The sequence below is a fragment of the Asparagus officinalis genome, chromosome 5 (assembly GCF_001876935.1).
Source record: "Asparagus officinalis chromosome 5, Aspof.V1, whole genome shotgun sequence".
Classification (NCBI taxonomy): Eukaryota; Viridiplantae; Streptophyta; class Magnoliopsida; order Asparagales; family Asparagaceae; genus Asparagus; species Asparagus officinalis.
This window is the reverse complement of record NC_033798.1, coordinates 41,805,543-41,824,688: the sequence shown is the minus strand read 5'-3', so window position 1 is coordinate 41,824,688 and position 19,146 is coordinate 41,805,543. Positions and strand designations below refer to the sequence as shown.

The window sequence follows — 19,146 nt, the reverse complement described above, 5'->3', positions numbered from 1 at the left end:
AAAAAATTATTTATCTGTAAAATCTTAAGGAAACTATGCATAAAAAGGACTTTGGTCAATGAAAACTATATCCTATTTTTTAATATTGGTGATTTCATGGATTAATGATTGCCTTATTATTTGTTTTCGAAGCTTACAATTATGAAGCTTTTAAACAAGCGTAAAAATAAATAGCTGATGTAAGCTTCTGTAGAGAATGTAATTCATCTGAAGTACAGTTGCCAATTGATAACAGTCAATCTCTTACTATTTTCTCTTTAAATATTTTTCCTTAGCTGAACTAACTTCTGTTATCATTCAGTTTTTTGGCCGTAGTAATGCAAGTGTGATTTCTAAATACAGTGAATTGTGTTGATGGTAGTGATTTTGTGAGTGTTAGTAGAGCTCAATGGTGTTGCCATGTTCCAACTTATGCTTTTGACAATTAGCATGCTCCATTTGACAATCAGCATGCCTATGCTACACAATATAATTCCAGATTCTTTTTATACTGTAAACAGTGCTTTTCTACAAACAAATCTAATATGTGAGTCTTTTCATATTAGTCCCTCAAAATTTTCATATTTGAAATTAGTCTCTAAAGCTTTCATATTTGAGATTAATCCCCAAGTCTTTCATGCTTAAGATTAGTCACCTAAATCTTCATATTTTGTTATTAATCTCTCTTGTATTTGAAGTTACTCTTTGTAACATTTACCCTCGAAATTGTTAACCACAGTGGAATATAATCAAGGGCCGGTAATTATCAAATCAACATCAAAATCCACCAAAGTTAGGCTTAAAAATCAGTTTTTAAATCAAATATTGCATAATCTTTTCCAAGTTGTACTGTAGTGGAGCTTTTTCGGGGTTTGGGTTTAAATAGATATGGCTCTAATTGCTATAACACCCGAAGTTGTTAAAGATGACGAAATAATATCTCAATGTCAATCTGTCTCTAACTGGAGGAACTAATGTTAAATCTAATATGAAAAAACCCTATATATTTATGCACATATCATCTTTTCATGTAGTTTTCTGTGCATTTCAATTATAACAGGTTCTAATATAATAGGTAAACGGGGTTTCTATTTCCATGTACTTTCGTATTTATAGCTGAAACTTGAAACGTAATTTATATTTTTCCTACGGTTTTACAGTTTTGTGATAAAATTGTGAAATAGAGTGGTCCCAATTTCATAAAGTTTTACATTAAAAAATGGATAGGTTTCTATGTTCATGTACTTCAGCAATTATTTTATGAATGTGATAGTTAAAATTGTTTCATTTCTTCTTATTATTGTTCAAAATAGGTTTAATGGTATAATTTATAGGATATTGTTAATTTGGCATGTTTTCAAAAAGATTATGATTTGTAGTTTGTGGTTATGGAAAAATCAATTGCAATTAATACATTTTTGAAAAGGGACTTAAGAAGATTGAAGTATGTTGATTCAAACGATGATCGCATATATTGATATGATTAAAGTATTCAACAAAACATTTATTTTTTAATTTAATAATTTAATTTTAGGTTCTTTCGCCTACTTACATATACGAAAGTTAACTATACATTGTTATATTTGATTGCTTTTTGATTGATACATGCATAGTATAATTGTTGTATTTTGCGCCCCCCACCTCCCTCCTGGCAAAAAACAAAAAAAAAAGGAAAGATGCTGGCTTCACTACTGACTGTGACATATAGCACACAAGCATACACATGTAACAAAGTGCTTAAATCTTCATATGCTTGGCTTGTTGAGACCATCCAGGAACTGTTTTTTATTTGCTTATGCTTATAATAATGAAATGACTTATTACATAGAGCATGACTGTACAAAAAAGTAAAATTCCTTCAATTTCTATTTTAGAGTGAATTGGTCTAATTTCAAGTTTAAAATAGTATCTTCCCTCTTTTTGCGACCTGTGTTGATTTTCTCGAAGCAGTGAATTATCCACATCCTTCTTTGCTTGCAATTTTGAGAGTGATCACCCTTTCATGTTTTCTATTGAGATTTCATTAATTTTCTAGTATTACGCAACATGTCTTTTGAGTTTGATTATTATTTATATTCTGATGCATACAATCCTTTCCCAGGTGAGTAGGGACGTAGATGCAGCCCTTGAAGTTTTCATGAGGGGCTTTCAAGAAGTACCATGCAAATCAATTGTACAGGTTCTGCAACTACTCTCATCATCATGTTTAGAAGTAAAGTACCTTTGAGTTACCCTCACTGTGGAGTGATTATCTTATTCTGTAGCAAGGCAGCTAAAGTAAACCCCGTACATACAAAATAGAAGTAGAAACCTATTATAGATGTATAGAAACTAGACTAAGGTCATATTTAGATTGGGTACCATTTTTAGTTAATGAGCCTTTTATTCCTTGAAATAAAATAGTGAGCTGTTCAGTTTGAAATTTTGGAGTTGTATTAGGCTGGATTACTTAGTCCATTGAAATGAAATAGTCCAGAGATTATGGACCAAATAATGGGAGGGGAGTGTTTGTTACTGTAGTCCTGGGACTATTTCCCACTTGGGATTAGATCAGAAAAGATTCCTATGCCCCGTAACTTTTCTGAAAACTACCGGTTTCTCACTAAATTGTTTCCTCGCGTGTTACTGTCATCTTATAATCTACAGAAGTAAAAAATAAAAAATAAAGAAAATAATTCTCCAGTAATTGGTCCTCCCAGTCGAGCACAGGTTCATCTCCAGTCCACACTATTGCCGGTGAGATCTATAAACTATTTTCTCTCCTACTCCTTCAATCGCTTTTTGCACTCATTGTCCTCGTTCTGCTTTTATCTCGTGGATAGTCTCAGATAAGTGTTCTGATAGTCAAAAAAAGGTTGGCTAGAAGTTACTTATTTATACGTGTAATAAGATCGGAAATGATAAGATATTTTCATACGAGTGCTCTAGCATTAGTTACATGTTTGTACATTGTGCATATTCTTCTTTACAAATTGCTTCATATATATTTGTATAATAATCTTTTTGTTAATTTCTTTACATGCTTAATGTAGTATTATGTTCTTTTATAAATTAAACGAGTCAAACATATTATTTTTAGTGATTATAATTGATAAATAATGCTGTATTTATGACTTTGGTGTATGTGTTGTGTTAGGGTATTGTTCAGTTAGGCAGTTTCGTATTGGACAATGTCTAAAAGTCCCAAACTTAACAAATTAATTCCTTCATACTTGGCAAAAGTCATTGGTGACTGGAAGGACATAATGGATATTTAGTACTATGCCCTAATATGATGCTCCTTGACCTTATAATGATAAATTCCCAAACATATTATGGGTATTAGACGTGTTAATAACATACTGAACCCAAAAAAATTATTAAAAATCTAAGTCACTACAGTCCTCGGTATTATTATATCCCAGTACTATAGCGTGTTAAATTAATCTCGGGATAAAACAAGTGCCCAATCCAAAGATGGCCGAAGTGCATGTTTGGCAACTTGGTCAAAGTGGATTATGATGCTCTATTTGGATTATACTCCACTTTTGCATGCTTGGTTGAGTGGATTATTTTGGATTAGATATCCAGCAAAAAAAAATGTAGGATTCTTCGCTTATTTTTTTGTGGGGTTGTAATCCACTTGTTTGACTGAGTAAAAGACAAAATGCCGTCACTTTTTATACCTCATTCTTCTCTCTCCTCCCACTTTTAAGAGTTATTTTGTCATTTGAGCAAAAGGTATACGGATTATAAACTGGCTTCTTTACTGAAGAATAAAAGCTTTAGTCCACTTAGTTATAATTTACAAACGGATTACAATCCAAAGTTCCAAACATGCTATAAGAATAGGCATTTGAAAGTAATAGTGTCTTTATTATGTAAAAGTAGAAAAAGCAGCTCCAAAAGTAGAAGTATAGGAAAATTTAAAGTTTACATATGGCACAACTATTTATATCTACACGATCTTAATCTGGTGTAAATATCGAGATGCAGGCCATGGATATAATTTTTATGTTTAACGTCATTGTGGACTCTAAACCACTATGGTGACATGTAATGCTTTCCCCTGAATTATGGATTACAACCTCCAAGCCACTATAACTGTTTCTTCCTCATCTTTATAAGTGATCAACTGGGATCCAAACTAATTGGTGTCATTTCTCAACAATCACCTAGGTTTTCTGTTAGAATGCTTTACTAGTTGGCTCTCAGCTCAGGACCTTTTCTTGAAACAATTGTAGCTTCATATTTTATCTTTTTAAATTCTAATCTAGAAATTGAATGTTTCTAGATTTCTAATCGAATTTGTACACAACTGTTGGAATGAAGTATTGAACTGAAGTTGCCAAAGCCTAATTTAGAAGTTCCTTATGCTCTTAAAAGATAAGGAAACTATTAGGAAGCTAAATGGAGGTGCTAGTAAATACTTGAAAGCTATTAGCAAGGAAATACTAGTGATTACTAGTGCCGATAACGATATACTAATTTAATAAATACTTAAGAAAACTATTAAGATTTACTGAAAAGAACCATCCCAATTTTTTAATGATATTATCAAGGAAATTTATTTGTTTCGCCCACACCACTACTAGTAAATATAGCTGAGGTCTTGTACTGAGATGGATCATTTGTGTGTATTTTATTCTGTGATGGAAAAGCTACGTGGAACACTCTTTAATTCCTTAAAAGTTAAAATCAACATATATCAAATTTTCTTTCATTATTAGCGGATGGAAGGACATATGCATGTGAAAGCAAATGGTCATTGGTGAAGTCATGCTGGAACATGCATAGGATTAAATTAATATTCATGTGAATATATTAGATTTTTGGGTAAAGAGAGGATAAAATTAATATTTTCTTGGTAAAAAGAGAAGAAGATGAATGGTTTATAGGAAATTAAAAGACAGCATAGGGATTTCCAAGATATGGAGGGTAGTAGATTAAGATGAGATGGTAAAAAAAAAGAATTATTATTATTAAATGTTAGAGCCTTTAGAATTTGCCAACTGGCAAAAGTATACAACCAGGTTTTTGCTAGAATGTAGCATTTGATCTATTTCGTATTTGTCTATCATTCCGTAGTCGATGACTATGGACCATTTTAAAAATACCAGTTTGTTCTTTTTTTTTGGTAGAGAACAAATATGTCAAAGGAAATACAACGTTCTTAACAATTGATGTACTTTTGTATGTTTAACTCCAATTTCTGCAGCTTTTGCTGCTTTAGAAAACAATTACTAGTTGGAAAAATAATTTTGCAATATATCTTAGTTTTCATAGTATTTAGAAACTTTATCAGTGGCTTATTACTAAGAAGTACCAAAAATCAATGCCCTGGTATTCTGAATACTTTCTAACAGTCACTTCTTTGCAGGAAATGATTAGCTTCATATGCTTATGTGAGCCAGGGCAGATACCGAAGCTCGATCTCAAAATAGCCAACATAATATCCTCTGATTTTGTTGCATCTCAGTCATTAGACCCTCATGATCGTGAAGAAATATCGAGTTTGTTTTTAGAGGTTAGATATGGTTTCCTGCATATTTTCCTTACAGTTTCTTTATTTAGCAAAGGAATGTAGCTCCTACGGTTGAAAATTTTACTTCCGAGTCACTATTTTGGATCTTCTGGTAAAAGAAAATTTCCTTTGTTTCTATGAAGAAAATCTGAAAGCAAGTTTTGCCTACATTTTTTTTTCTTTTTGATTTTACTTATTATTTGTCTTTGTTCAAGTATATTATTTGTGGTTATAGCCTATTTGTGAAAAACTAACATTAGGTTAGGATGTTTTATAGTTCTCATTTACATCTGATTCTTGGAGTATGTTTATTCCCATTCATTTATATTACAAATCATTGGAAGTCTATTTAAAGGTGTTGGTATTAGCACACTAGTATTAGTATTGGGTTATCGAATTTAGACTCATTAACCTATTATTCATATGTGTTATGTACCCTTATTTATAGTCCCATGCAGATAAATAATAGCTAAGTGATTCTGATTTACCATCTCTAACAGGGTATCAGAGCAAGCACCCTCCAAACCTTAACCCTAGTTTCCATTCCACAAAAAAGGACCCGATCGAATCGGTCGATCGAATAGCTTCGATCGGTCGATCTGATCGATCAGCTGAAGACGCCCATCTTTGACGAAGTCTCGCCGTCGACGCCGCCTTCATCTTCATCTTTCTAACCTTAGTTCGCCGTCGCCGCCATAACCCTAGATTGCCGCCACCTTCTAACCTTAGTTCACTCGCCAACGCCGCCTTCTTCGCCTCCCTCTGTGCTCGTCGCCGCTGCCCTCGTCTTCATCTACACTCGCCACCGCTGCCATCGTCTTCCTCTAAGCTCGTCGCCGCCTTCATCTTCATCCTTCAACCTCTATGACTCCTTCATCTTCACCCATCGCTGCCTTCCCATCCCACTGCCGCCTTCTCCTTCAGTTCGATTTGATCTGAACAGTGACAAAAAAAGGAGGACAAAGAAGAAGTTGGGACCCTGGCCTGCTCTCAACTCTGCCTATGTGTTGATTTTTGATGGTTCTACTTTGATTAAGATTCTTTTGCTTCGCTACTACTCTACTATCCTAATTGGTAACGATGTCTGACATCTTTTCTGCTATCACTACTACTACTGCTGAGATTTCTGCACCCAAAGTTTACTTGGGGACCACTGTGAAGTTAAATGGCACCATCTCCTTTGGGCACAGACCTTTCGCATCTTCAATGGCGCTTAGAATAAATTGGCTCATCTTCTGTTCCCACCTCCTGCTTCTACAGATCCTATGTATCCTGCATGGCTTTTTGCTGACTGTTGTGTGATGAAGCGCAGATCAGTAGCAGTGTCATGTTCTCGACCATTGCTAAGGAGACGTGGAATAATTTAAAAGTTATGTACGGCAATGAGAAGAATGCATCTTGTGTGTTTGAGCTCTATAAACGACTTTTTTCACTTTAACATGGCGATCAGTCAGCTCCTGAGTACTTTGGTGAGCTGAAAGGTCTGATCGATGAATTATAAATGTATCAGCCCGTCGTTACGGATGCACCGACGCTATTAGGATATCATAAGGACCTAGTAGTGTCCAAGTTTTTGTCTGGTTCGCACTTTACAGTCTTAGGTGCGGGGCCAGATATTAGGAGATACTATTCCTTTTTTGACTACTACATTCTCTAGAGTTATGCAGGTATCTACTGGAGTTACTACTGCACCACCCACACCATCTCCTCTATCATTTGATCAGTCTGCTATGTTCTCCGGACGTGGCAGAGGTCATGGTCGTGGTCGGGGACGTGGCCACGACACAGGGGGAGGACGAGGCTCTTTTGGTGGGAGACAGATTGACTCAGATAGGAGTCTGTGTCAGTGCGAACATTGTGGAAGGACTAATCATATATTTGAGAAGTGCTAGGAAAAGTTTAGTCGTCCTACATGGGCCCAGATGGCTGATATTACTTCTATCTCTGTTGTTTCTCCTACGAGTACTCCAGCTCCTTCCATAGCTCAGATTTCTCAGGCTGAGTATGATCGGCTGCGTCAACTCGAGCCTTCTCAGAATAGTCATTCTGCTACTCATGCATCCTATTCAGGTATGGATGCTTACATTGTATTTTCTTACAGACCATGAGTATTAGATTCCGGTGCCTCATCTCATATGATACGTATAAAGGACCACTTTGTATCTTTAATTCTTTCTGACAAGTTTTCATCTGTCCGTATTGCTGATGGTACATACTCCAGTTCTTGGTGATGGAATAGTCCATGCTACTTCATCGTTGACACTTACTGATAGTCTATATGTTCCTAAGTTTCCTGTTAGTTTATTGTCTATCAGTAAGTTTACCAAACATAATAACTATAAAGTAATATTCTTTCCTTCTTATTGTGTTTTTTAGAACCTAGCAACTAGAATGAAGATTTTTTCAGGGCATGAGAGAGGAAACATGTACTATTTGGACGACAATGCGTCCGCTACTGATTTTGTTACAGATAAGTCTGATCACTTTACGGTGGCATTGACGCCTTGGTCATCCCTCGTTATCGAAGCTTTGGTCTGTCATTTCTATCCAGTCTTCTGTTTCTTCTTTAGGTTGTGAGTCTTGTGAACTGGGTAAGCACCATCGTGCTACTTATCAGAGTCGTATTGATAAATGCAGCAATTCTACATTTGAGTTAGTCCATTCTGATGTTTGGGGTCTTTGTCGTATACCTTCTGTGAAAGGTTTTAGATATTTCATTGTTTTTGTTGATGACTTCTCTCGCATGACTTGGCTTTATCTGTTAAAAGAGGTCTGAGGTTTTGAGTTCATGTGACTTTTTTTTCACCCAAGCCGATCCCTTTTTCTCCCCCCAACCCTAACAGCTCGTCGCTACCTCCGAGTCGTCGCTGCCGCCTCCAACTCGTCGCTGTCGCCTCCACGTCGTCAGCACCGTCGCTGCCGCCACCTTCGAGTAGTCGCCACCTTTGATTCCGATCAAGGTATCTTCTCACATGTTTTCTTCCTCCTCTCCACATGCCTTGGATCTGCTGCGGAATCATCTTTCAAGTTTCGTCTCCTTCGATTAGCTGGTTAAAGATTGCATTCCCCTTTTTTTTGCTGATTTTAGCCTTTCTATGTTGAAAGCTTGAAAGGGGATTCAGAAGCTTGTTGTGATTGAAAATGTTAAAAGCATTAGTAGTTATCCTGAAATCAATATGAGCAACTCTGACTCAAATTCCTATTAAATTGTTTCACGTAGCACACAAACTTTCTGACTTGTGTAACATATTTTGTAGTTGACGATTTCATCTTTCTGACTTAGCTCTTGTTCTTGCGTATGCATAAACTCCTGAATATAAAGGCAATATATTTTTTAATATTTTAATTTACTTAATCACATGAGTGTGCAAGTTTCTTGAGCAAATTCACTTTTGAAATTGTGGGTAATATCAAGATGTGTTTGAAAATTGATGTATATTATATTGTAATGTCACTAAAATGCATTTTGAGCCTAATGCATATATATTATTAATGTCATTAGAACATGTTGAACAATTATTCATCATTGTTTCATGATGGTGGTGGCATATTAGAATTATAAAAAAATTTGAATTATAAGCATTGAAAAAAGCCCGAATGGTGGTTGGCCGCCACGACTGATGGCCGACAGGTGGCTGGTGGTGGGAAGTGGTAAAGGGCGAGCGTAAGGTTAAGTGGTTGGGTGTGACTAGTAGTTGTTGATTGGTATCATGTGCTATATAAATGGTCAAACTAATTTGACCAATAACTTTCAAAATGGTGTGTTTTCAAAACACTTTTGAAAAAAAACACTAACATGTTATTTTTCTACAAAAACACAAGAAAATCACATTGATTACCAAACACACCCCTACTAATTGAAGTTTGTTGTGTCCGACAACCACTGCTATTGTTTATTTGAAGTTAATAAAGTTTTTGTGTCGAATCCAAATGGTGTATTTGAAAAATCCTTAAAACTGGGTTAGGATTGAACGTGACCCAGTTTTGGGTTTGCTACTTGATTGGCAAAAACTAGGTAGGCCAAGTCTGGCCTACTTCCTTTTTGGCAAAAAAGAAGAAGGCTTAAAATTGGTTCTTTTTTGAACTTCTCCATTGTTAAAAAAAACTAGTACACCGTCAAAACTGGACCATAATCAGTCCTGGTCTGATTGTGAGGGTTTTACCAGACATATCTAGGTACTAGTGGGCTTGACCATGTAAAAGGAAAGATGATAGGGGTTGAGGTCTCAAGCATTTGAATTTTGTTATTGCTTGAAGTATGGAATTACATTATTATTGATACTAGTGCATTGGCACGTGCGATGCACGTGTAAAAAATATTATGTTATAGGATTAGCCTTACATTTTCATATAATAGTTTGATGATGATTTAACTTATGTAATTTTATTATGGAGCTCTACATAAAAAATGTATCTTAAACTGTTATTTAGCAATTAAATATATCTTTAACATAATTTTGTTGAGCAGTTTCCTAATTGAGAACAATATAATTAGAGTTAAGTGATTAAAATGACAAAAGAAAAATGGGGATATTGCAATTTAATTATGTGTGTTACCATTTCATGATTTAGAATGTTTTAGGAATAAGAAAGCAAAAAAAAAAAAAGAGAAAAAGAAATAAAATAAATGTTTTTTTTGAAAACTTACAATGTTAATTATGTGAGTTCAAATTTTATTCTCATGTCATGATTTAAAGTTTCTAGAATTAAGAAAGAAAAGAAATGAAAGGAAAAAAAATCTCTCTTGCGAAATTATAATCTTACCCTCCAAATTATTATAGAAAGACGGAAAATGTCCACCACTCATCCAACTTTTAATACTCCCACTATGTTCATTATATAGTATACATTATACCGTATGTGTTACCCCTGATCAAGGTTATCGATAGCGGATAGCGTCGCATAACGGTGATGCATCGCTAAGGCTATTTCAAGCTATTACGGTAAAATAACGGTAAAAAGCGCAAAGTCAAATAGCGGTCTAATTTAGATATGTATAAATACCAAAAAAAAATTTAAAGAAAAAATCTAAGAAATCTAAAAGTACATATTGGATGATTTAAAGAGATCCTAAACATGAAATAGACATGTAATCATCACGTAATACCGAGATGACTGGAGTCAAAAAGTCGTCCTCTTCGAGAAGAAGAGCTTAGCGGTGACAGGACTACCCTAAGAGGAGCTCACGGTGAAGGAGGTGAGAGGAAGTATCAAGGTAGGTGCTAGAGGCTATGAGAGGTGGCGGAAGTATGCTGAAAATCATAGGAGACGGTGAAATACAATGGTTAAGGGTTGAGTTTAATTTTAAAAAAGTAAGCCTCAAACCGCTTTTAAATAGCAGTCAAAAAGTAAATTTCGAATACAACCGCTCACTATTTACCGTTATGACACTATTAGCTGCTTTTACGAACAAATATATTTCGTAATATGTCACCGCTATTGCGCAATAGCGTAGCGGGCGATAGCGTCGCGGGAAGGGACCGCTAACGCTATTAGCGTCGCTATTGCGGGGCTATTTACCGCTATTTATAACAGTGCCCCTGATTAACATCAAGTTCTCCTATTAATAACTAAAGTTCTCATGTTGCACCCTAATATAAAAGGAGAATTTTTTGAAAAATACATTTAAAAAAAAATAATTAGTAAAATTGATCATTTTGCTAAGTAATTAGCATAATCGTTCTCTTTTTTGGTGTCATCAAGACTGGTCAAAAATAGGTCGATTTTGCAAAATATTATCTTTAATATACACGAGACTACTAGTCTCGTGTTGGTAGTGATCCATAATTAAGGTTAATTTGATTCTTATAATATAAACAGGACTATTAATCTCGTGTATATATCATAGACTTCAGCCTTCCACTAACAAAACACAGTCCCATGATAAAAGATTTGCTAATGAAATACAATGACTAGTAGTCCCGTGTGTTTGTCAGCATTATATAATAGGCCAATGCATGCCCTAATTCCTATCTCAGCACTAATTCTCTCTCGACTCCTTGAACTCTCTCACTCTCTCGACTCGCTCGAGCAAAATCGACCCTAGCCTAAATCCCACCTGATCCCAACTTTATCTCTTTATCTCTTACTCTGTTTCTCTCCCTCGACTCGTCCACTTCCTCGACTCACTTGAGCAAACCCAACCTTAGCCTAGATCTCTGTCTCTCTCTCACTCGATCTCTTGATATTTATCACTATTTACTGCTTTCGAGTGCTTTGGCGGCAACAAAAAGCGCTCACGAGTGCTATTGTTCACCGCAGTCAATGAAATCAAAGCGGTAGGCTCCGTTACCTCTGTTTACGGTGGTGGCTATACGTGAATTGTCTATAAAGATTTGAGTCAAATTCAAGATAACTAATTCCACAAACTATCATGTAAAGTGCTACTTCAACACCGAGAAGGGTCAATGTGAGCATGCAAGTGCTCAAAATGAAAGAAAAGCGAAGTGTTCTTGGAAGTTAAATGCAACTGTTAGGAAAAAAATCAAATGAGCAATTTATAATCACTAGTTATTATGGACTTCATACATGTTGCAATCCGACTATCAATGTTGATCATAAGCTAGCAACTTCCTTATATATCTTGAAGCTAATTATGCTCGAAGGAGAGTACTTGATCTGACTCCAGGTCAGATCATTAAATGGGTATACAATATGATGAAAATAACCATATCCAAATATAAGGTATATGATGGATGAAGAAAGAAATTGGTTAAAATCTTTGAAGATCGGGAGAAATTTTACGAATTGTTTCCGTAATATCTTAAAGAGGAAAAATCCATGTATTGAATACGAAATATTGTCTAATGAGATTGCACTGTGGGCGAGAGGTTCATGTGAGTATTTTAGGTATTTGGTCCTGCTATCAAGGGCTTTATATTTTGTCGTTCACTTTTGAGCATCGATGAAACACATTTATATCCCAAATACAAAGGAGTGCTTCTGGTTGCGACCATTGTAGATGTAAATAGTGGGTTATTTCCTTTAGCCTTTGCAGTTGTTAAGGTAAATAACACATTGAGTTGAAAGTGGTTCTTTCAAATTTTTAATGTTTATACTGGCTAATTCCTACCGTTCAAAGTCCTAGAACAATTACTTCTATATCCGACATGATGAAAGGAATTCCACGGGTGTTGCATGAGGGCTTTGGAGCACGACATCATTGATATTGCTTCAGGCATATTAGAGATAATTTTAAGAAAAAATACGGAGATGTTTAATTTACAAAACCTATTGTTGCAATCGGGTGTGCAACAGACACGTTAGTGTATCAGCACTATAGGGATAATATTAAGTCACTATCAGTAGAGACACAACTGGATTCAATAAAACTTGAAACCACAATACGTAGATCAATGAGCGTTAAGTAAAAATGGTGGGGTGCGCTACTTTATGATGATAACTAATTACTCCGAGATTTTTAATGGCGTACTTAAGGATGCCCGAGCTATGCTAATTCAAGCATTGATTGCAAGGACATTTTATCGGTTGAGCGCATTGATTGCAAGTTGGACGAATTACACCCCAAAAAATGAGAGAATTTTGCGAAAAGGATTGTGGCTATAAGATCATGTAGAATTATTCCGTTCAATGACAATGAGTAGGAGGTTAAAGATTGTGTAGGTACTTACATTGTTTATCTTTTTGACCAAGAGTGCAATTGCATTTGCAACATACCAGTGTAGCAAAAATTGCCATGTGAACATATTTTAGCGTCAAGTTCCAATCAAGTCAATCATGCTAGAATGTCATATGAATGTTACTTGATATTCAACAAATCATTACCGAAATACATACGAGGAGAGTTTTTATCCTCCCGATGATAGTCTCTATTGGCCGACTTATGATGGACCGCGTTTATTACCACCTCAGTACAATAGACAAGCAGGACGATCTCGATTTGTGCGCATTAGAGGTATTATGGATAAGGATGTGAAGGATTGACAGAACGGATTAAGTGTAGTTAATGGAATCAACTAGGTCATAATAGGTCTTGTTGTCCATCAACAACTACTAGTCCTATGTATTTTTTAGGTTGTCTACAGAATACACGGGACTGATAGTCCCGTGTATATTCTGTACTTGATTAATCTCGTAATAGCAAATGCTAATTACATGGGACTACTCATGTATTTCGAAGACGTTTTTTTACTTTGAAAACTGACCTCTTTTTAGCTAGCCTTGATTACGTGGCAAAAAAGAGGTCGATTTTGCTAATTATTTAGCAAAATTGTCGATTTAGCTAATTGTTTTCAAAAGTCCTTTAAAAAATTGTCCCTAATAAAATTAGGGTTTTTATGATAATAGTCCCTTAAATCTTTCATATTTTGTAATTAGCAAGGTTTTAAATATCGGATATCGGGAAAATATCGGATGACCAAAATTCATATCGGATTGCGGATATCGAGAAAATATCAGGGATATGTGGTAAATATCGGAATGCCATAATGAATGTTTGCATACATAGTATAATGCATTAAAATATAATCTCAACATATGTAATAAAATTTAAGCATACAAAATATGAATAATATATGTTTAGGATCACTAATCAACCTTCTAAAACAAACAAAAGTGCAAAGTAACGTTGCAATATATGTTTAGGATCACTAATCAACCTTCTAAAACAAACAAAAGTGCAAAGTAACGTTGCAACATTCGATTTGCTTTTTTAGGACAAAGTGTCATTTGATATAATGAGGAAATCTTGATATCTTGTCCAAAAATTCCAAACACGGTATATTTTGCAGCAAGCTATATAAAAAGATATATTGGTCCACATATCGGCTAATATATCGGTCATATCGGGGATTTATCACTCAAAATAGCTAAAAAGCGGTAAAGAATATTTAAAGACCATATCGGTTGCGGCAAGCCCTGTAAAAGGATATATCGGGGGATATATCGGGTCATGTCGGGGATATTTAAAACAATGGTAATTAGACCCTCAAATCATTGAAATCGTTATTAGGTCCCCTAATTCTCGTACATTGTTTCAAATTAATCTCTCTAATTACTACTACTCTTGATTATTGAAATTGCTACCAAATCCTGTAATCCTCTTGCATTGTTTCACATTAATCTCTCTAATTGCTACTTCTACTCTCGATTGGACAGACTAATTTCAAAATAACTTAGAGTTGGGGGACCTAATAATAATTTAAATGATTTAAGGGGTTAATTTCAAGATATCCTAATTATTGGGGAACCTAATAGCAAATTTGATGATTTGAGGTCATAATTTTCAAATTTGTAAGATTAAGGGACTAATATAGAAAAATCCCATGAAATTATTCTACATCAATCCATTAGCATAGATTTTTCTATGTAATGTGTGGAAATTAAGTAATATTTTAGGATATAATCATCAAAAAAATCTATACCAAATTTTAAGTATTTAACCACAAGAGAGAGAGACATATATGGTAAAAAACCCTTTTACTAATATCTAGAATAAAAATAGAAACGTTAAAGACCGAGGACAATCTCAAGGTACAACCATAAAGCGCCTCATCGGGAAACTATTATGAACAAAGAAGTAAGATCAAAATGGAATTGATATTAGCAAAAGAATCATAAATATTGCTAATCTAAACTTTTCATTAGATAAATCTGGATAATTAATTTATGAAGACTAAACATAATAACAAAAAATAATTGTAATGAACTCAAAACATGAGGTGAATCAAAGAACTCAACCAAATGTATAAAAATTTGGTATCCATTCAAATTTGAAGCAATAATATATGAAATTTAATTTTGCTCAATGGTTTACCTATACCCAAAAGAGATTCGAGGAAACATAATTATTGGATTAAGTGTTTTTTTTTTCTTGTTTACGAGTTATTAGCATCAATCATTGTTTTAAATATCCCCGACATGGCCCGATATATCCCCCGATATATCTTTTTACAGGGCTTGTCGCAACCGATATGGTCTTTAAATATCCTTTACGGCTTTTTGGCTATTTTGAGTGATAAATCCCCGATATGGCCGATATATTAGCCGATATGTGGATCAATATATCTTTTTATATAGCTTGTTGCAAAATAATATACCGTGTTTGGAATTTTTGGGCGATATATCAAGATTTTCCCATTATATCAAATGATATTTTGCCCTAAAAAAAGCAGATCGAATGTTACAACGTTGCTTTGCACTTTTGTTTGTTTTAGAAGGTTGGTTAGTGATCCTAAACATATATTATTCATATTTTGTATGCTTAAATTTCATTACATATGTTGAGATTACATTTTAATGCATTACACTATGTATGCAAACATTCATTATGACATTCCGATATTTACCACATATTCCCGATATTTACCCGATATCCGCAATCCGATATGAATTTTGGCCATCCGATATTTTTCCGATATCCGATATTTAAAACCTTGGCATCAATATCATAATTACTATTTAACATATTATTGCTTATGCTGTGTCATGTAAGTTTTTCGGTGAAGTTATTTTAGATGTAACCAAGTTGAAATTAAATATGTAAAAAGTTCATTTTCATTTTTATTATTTTTTAAAAATAATCTTTCAGTTCTAAAAATATGATATTCCGATTAGAACAAGAGGTATTAAAAACTATGATATTGATGCGAAAAGAGGCTATGAAGTTCTGATGTCATGGACAAATCATGGTCCGTACTTGCAACCTTTGTTTTGAATGCACAGTGATGCACAATGATAGTCCAGGGCACAAGGCAGGCAGTCTACTCACTTCAGCGACATTTTTTGTAATTATAAAGATATATCAATTATGTGATGCAAAAAAGGGTGCAACATAATTGCTTAAAAGTAACGATTTATACACCAATATGAGTATATTTGGCATTTTTTTATTAATGTCTTAGTTATAGTTGTACTATATATGTTTGCTATTTAGTTAAAGTAGTTTTGTGTGATGTTTTGTACTTCATAATTTGACAAGTTGATTTGGAAATTGCAAGAAGCAGCAATTTGTGCTTATTGCAAGAAGCAGCAATTTGTGCTTCACTTCATTGAGGAGATTGCCCTTGCTTTGCATCTTAAGCTTGTTAGGTACATTGTTCTGTCCATGTCTGCATGATGTCAAGTAGCTGTGTGCCAGTAAGCTTCAACATTGTAACCTTCTAATAATTGATACAAAAGATGACTGTTTTATTATTGTGTTTATATATTTCTGACTCAAAATATCAGCAAAATAGTTTAGTCAATTGCTTGATAAATTGATTTAGAATTCACTTTGTATGAGTTCAACTTGACATTTTTCATGTGAAGCATTGACGTCTAGTAGAACTTGGTATCTCCTTGTCACGATAGCTTGACATGTTGTTGGAGCATTGTGGAGGGTTCTCAACATGCGTGAATATCTGTTTTCTAATGGTTTGACACGCCAAAAAAATTGACATATGAAGGGTTTGAGTTAGACTGGTTATGCAACTCATAGTGATGCATTTTGTGCGTTGAATACTCTGTTTAACATTAATGGAGCTAATCAACATCTTACATACTTTGTTTTACACTAATGGAGCTAATCAACATCTTACGTACTTTGTTTAACACTAATGGAGCTAATCAACATCTTACGTACCAATTTCACCTTACCAGATTTAATTAAGGGTTTGATTGCTTTGTCATTCTGTGCAAGAAACTGTTTGATACTTAATTCCTGAGAAAGTATCTTTTGTAGGTGGGACCATAATCCCCAGTATAAAGGCACATGTCCTTAATTATGTTTCTTTTGAAGTGTCTTCCCAGAGTTATAGTTTTCTCATGGTATTTTAATTTCCAACAGTTTGTAGACCTTTATGGAAGTATTCATCAAGTCAGAAAGGTATGGGAGCGTCACAGGAAACTATTTCCAGATATGATGAAACCTATTGCAAAATTTCATTGCAGTCCCATTAGCAACACTCTCTCCGTCAAAGAAGTGATGGGAAACAAGCAGATACACAATCCTGTATCTTATCAAGCTTGTAGAAACGATGGTCATGATGGCTCAAGAGCGCATGTATCTGACTGTCTATCCCCTGAAGAAAACAATCACACTTCCTCTGAAGCAATGGTAACTGACAACTTGCAAGACAATATAAATGTTACCAAGAGGAGAGGGGAACTAGTGGATGTTGCTGAAGATGTGGAAAAACAATCTCTAAATGACAATAACAGGAAGGAACTGGTAGTGGTAGAAGTTGCTAAAGATATGAAAAAGCAGTCTATTAATGATAATACGGGAAGAGAACTGGCAGAAGTTGCTGAAGATACACAAAATCAGTCTACAATAAATGATCATAAGGGAAAAAAGGAACTTGTAGAAGTTTCTCAAGACGTGGAAATGCATTCTATACCAGAAGGTTCTGAACTACGCTTGGAAGGTGCAGCTCCAATTCCTGAAGCAACCCTGGACTATTCCAAAGTTGAAAACCAAGTTCAAGGCCATCCTCCGCAGGAGCTTGGTGATGGTTTAAGACCACCTTCAATTGAAAATTTGCCTACAAAATTTCCAGATAATAAGACCGTGCAGTCCCAGCCTACTAGTTTTCTTGATAGTAAGTTTCCTCAGGAAGAAACGTCTAGAGCGGGAGAGAATGTACTTCTGGCTGAAAGCAAGAACGAAGAGGTCTCAGCAATATGTGTTCCTGATCCTCTAGACACTAAACCTTCTACCCCTTCTGAAGTTCAGGGTAACAACAGCACTTTGCATTCAGTTTGCGACTCAACTCCTGTATCTAGATCAAATCCACAGGTACAAGTTCAGCCTAATCCACAGACAACTATGCTGGAGGCTTTACCTTGCAGTGTAGCATATTCTCAAAATCCAAGTAGTTCTGGAAACTGGCCTCAGATGTATTATGTTCAGTCTTCTCAATCTCAACAGTGGCAAGGCCTCCCACAGTTGAATCAAACAGGAACCAACGTACAAATGACGGTGACCCAAGGTCATACATATCAACCTCAGGCTAACCAAATGTTTGGTCAGTATCAGATGGGCACTGCTCAAGTTTACCCAGTGGGTAATTTTTCATGGTCTAGCCAGAGTGGGCAGCAACAAGCCTATGCATATGTTCAACAGCAATCAGACGCTCAGCCTCAATCTCAGTTTCAAGTCAATCAGCAGTCTCTGCAGAGTAATGAACAACAGTATGGATCTATTCAGAATAGCCAGGGAATTCCCCCCCATATCATGCAGTACTACCAGCAACAATATTATTATCTTCAGCAACAGCAGCAGCTACAACAAAGTCAACAACAAGAGAATAAATCACAGCAGGAACAAAAGATTGATCAGTTGCAACAAATGAATCCATCACAGCAGCTGAATCAACAAATCTCAACTGAACAACAGCAGCGGCAGCGACAGAATCAGCAGTCTAACCAACAAACACAGCAGGACCAATTAGCGCCTTATCACCAACAGAATCAACAGGTTCAGCAAACACAACAGTATCAGCAGCTTCTATACATGCAACAGCAGCAACAACAGCAGCTTTATCTGCAGCAACAACAACAGTATTATCTGCAGCAACAACAGCTAGCTCAGCAGCAGCAGTTCCAGCAACTATCACAACAAGAGCAGCAACTTTTGCTCCAACAGCATCAGCAGCAATTTCTTCATCATCAGCAGCAACAATTGCTTCAATTGCAGCAGCAGCAGCTTCAGCAGCAACAACAGC

General features: G+C 35.3%; 1 protein-coding gene across 1 annotated transcript in view; it reads left to right on the top strand.

Moving 5' to 3' along the window:
* LOC109841750 overlaps positions 1-19,145 on the top strand; it is a gene marked incomplete at its 3' end in the record, with an annotated part of 49,954 nt that extends 30,809 nt beyond the window's left edge. Inside the window, exons 9-11 of the mRNA XM_020410693.1 lie at positions 2,081-2,158; positions 5,339-5,485; positions 17,268-19,145. Of these exons, the coding sequence (XP_020266282.1) occupies positions 2,081-2,158; positions 5,339-5,485; positions 17,268-19,145 (2,103 nt within the window). The remainder of the gene's footprint in view (positions 1-2,080; positions 2,159-5,338; positions 5,486-17,267) is intronic.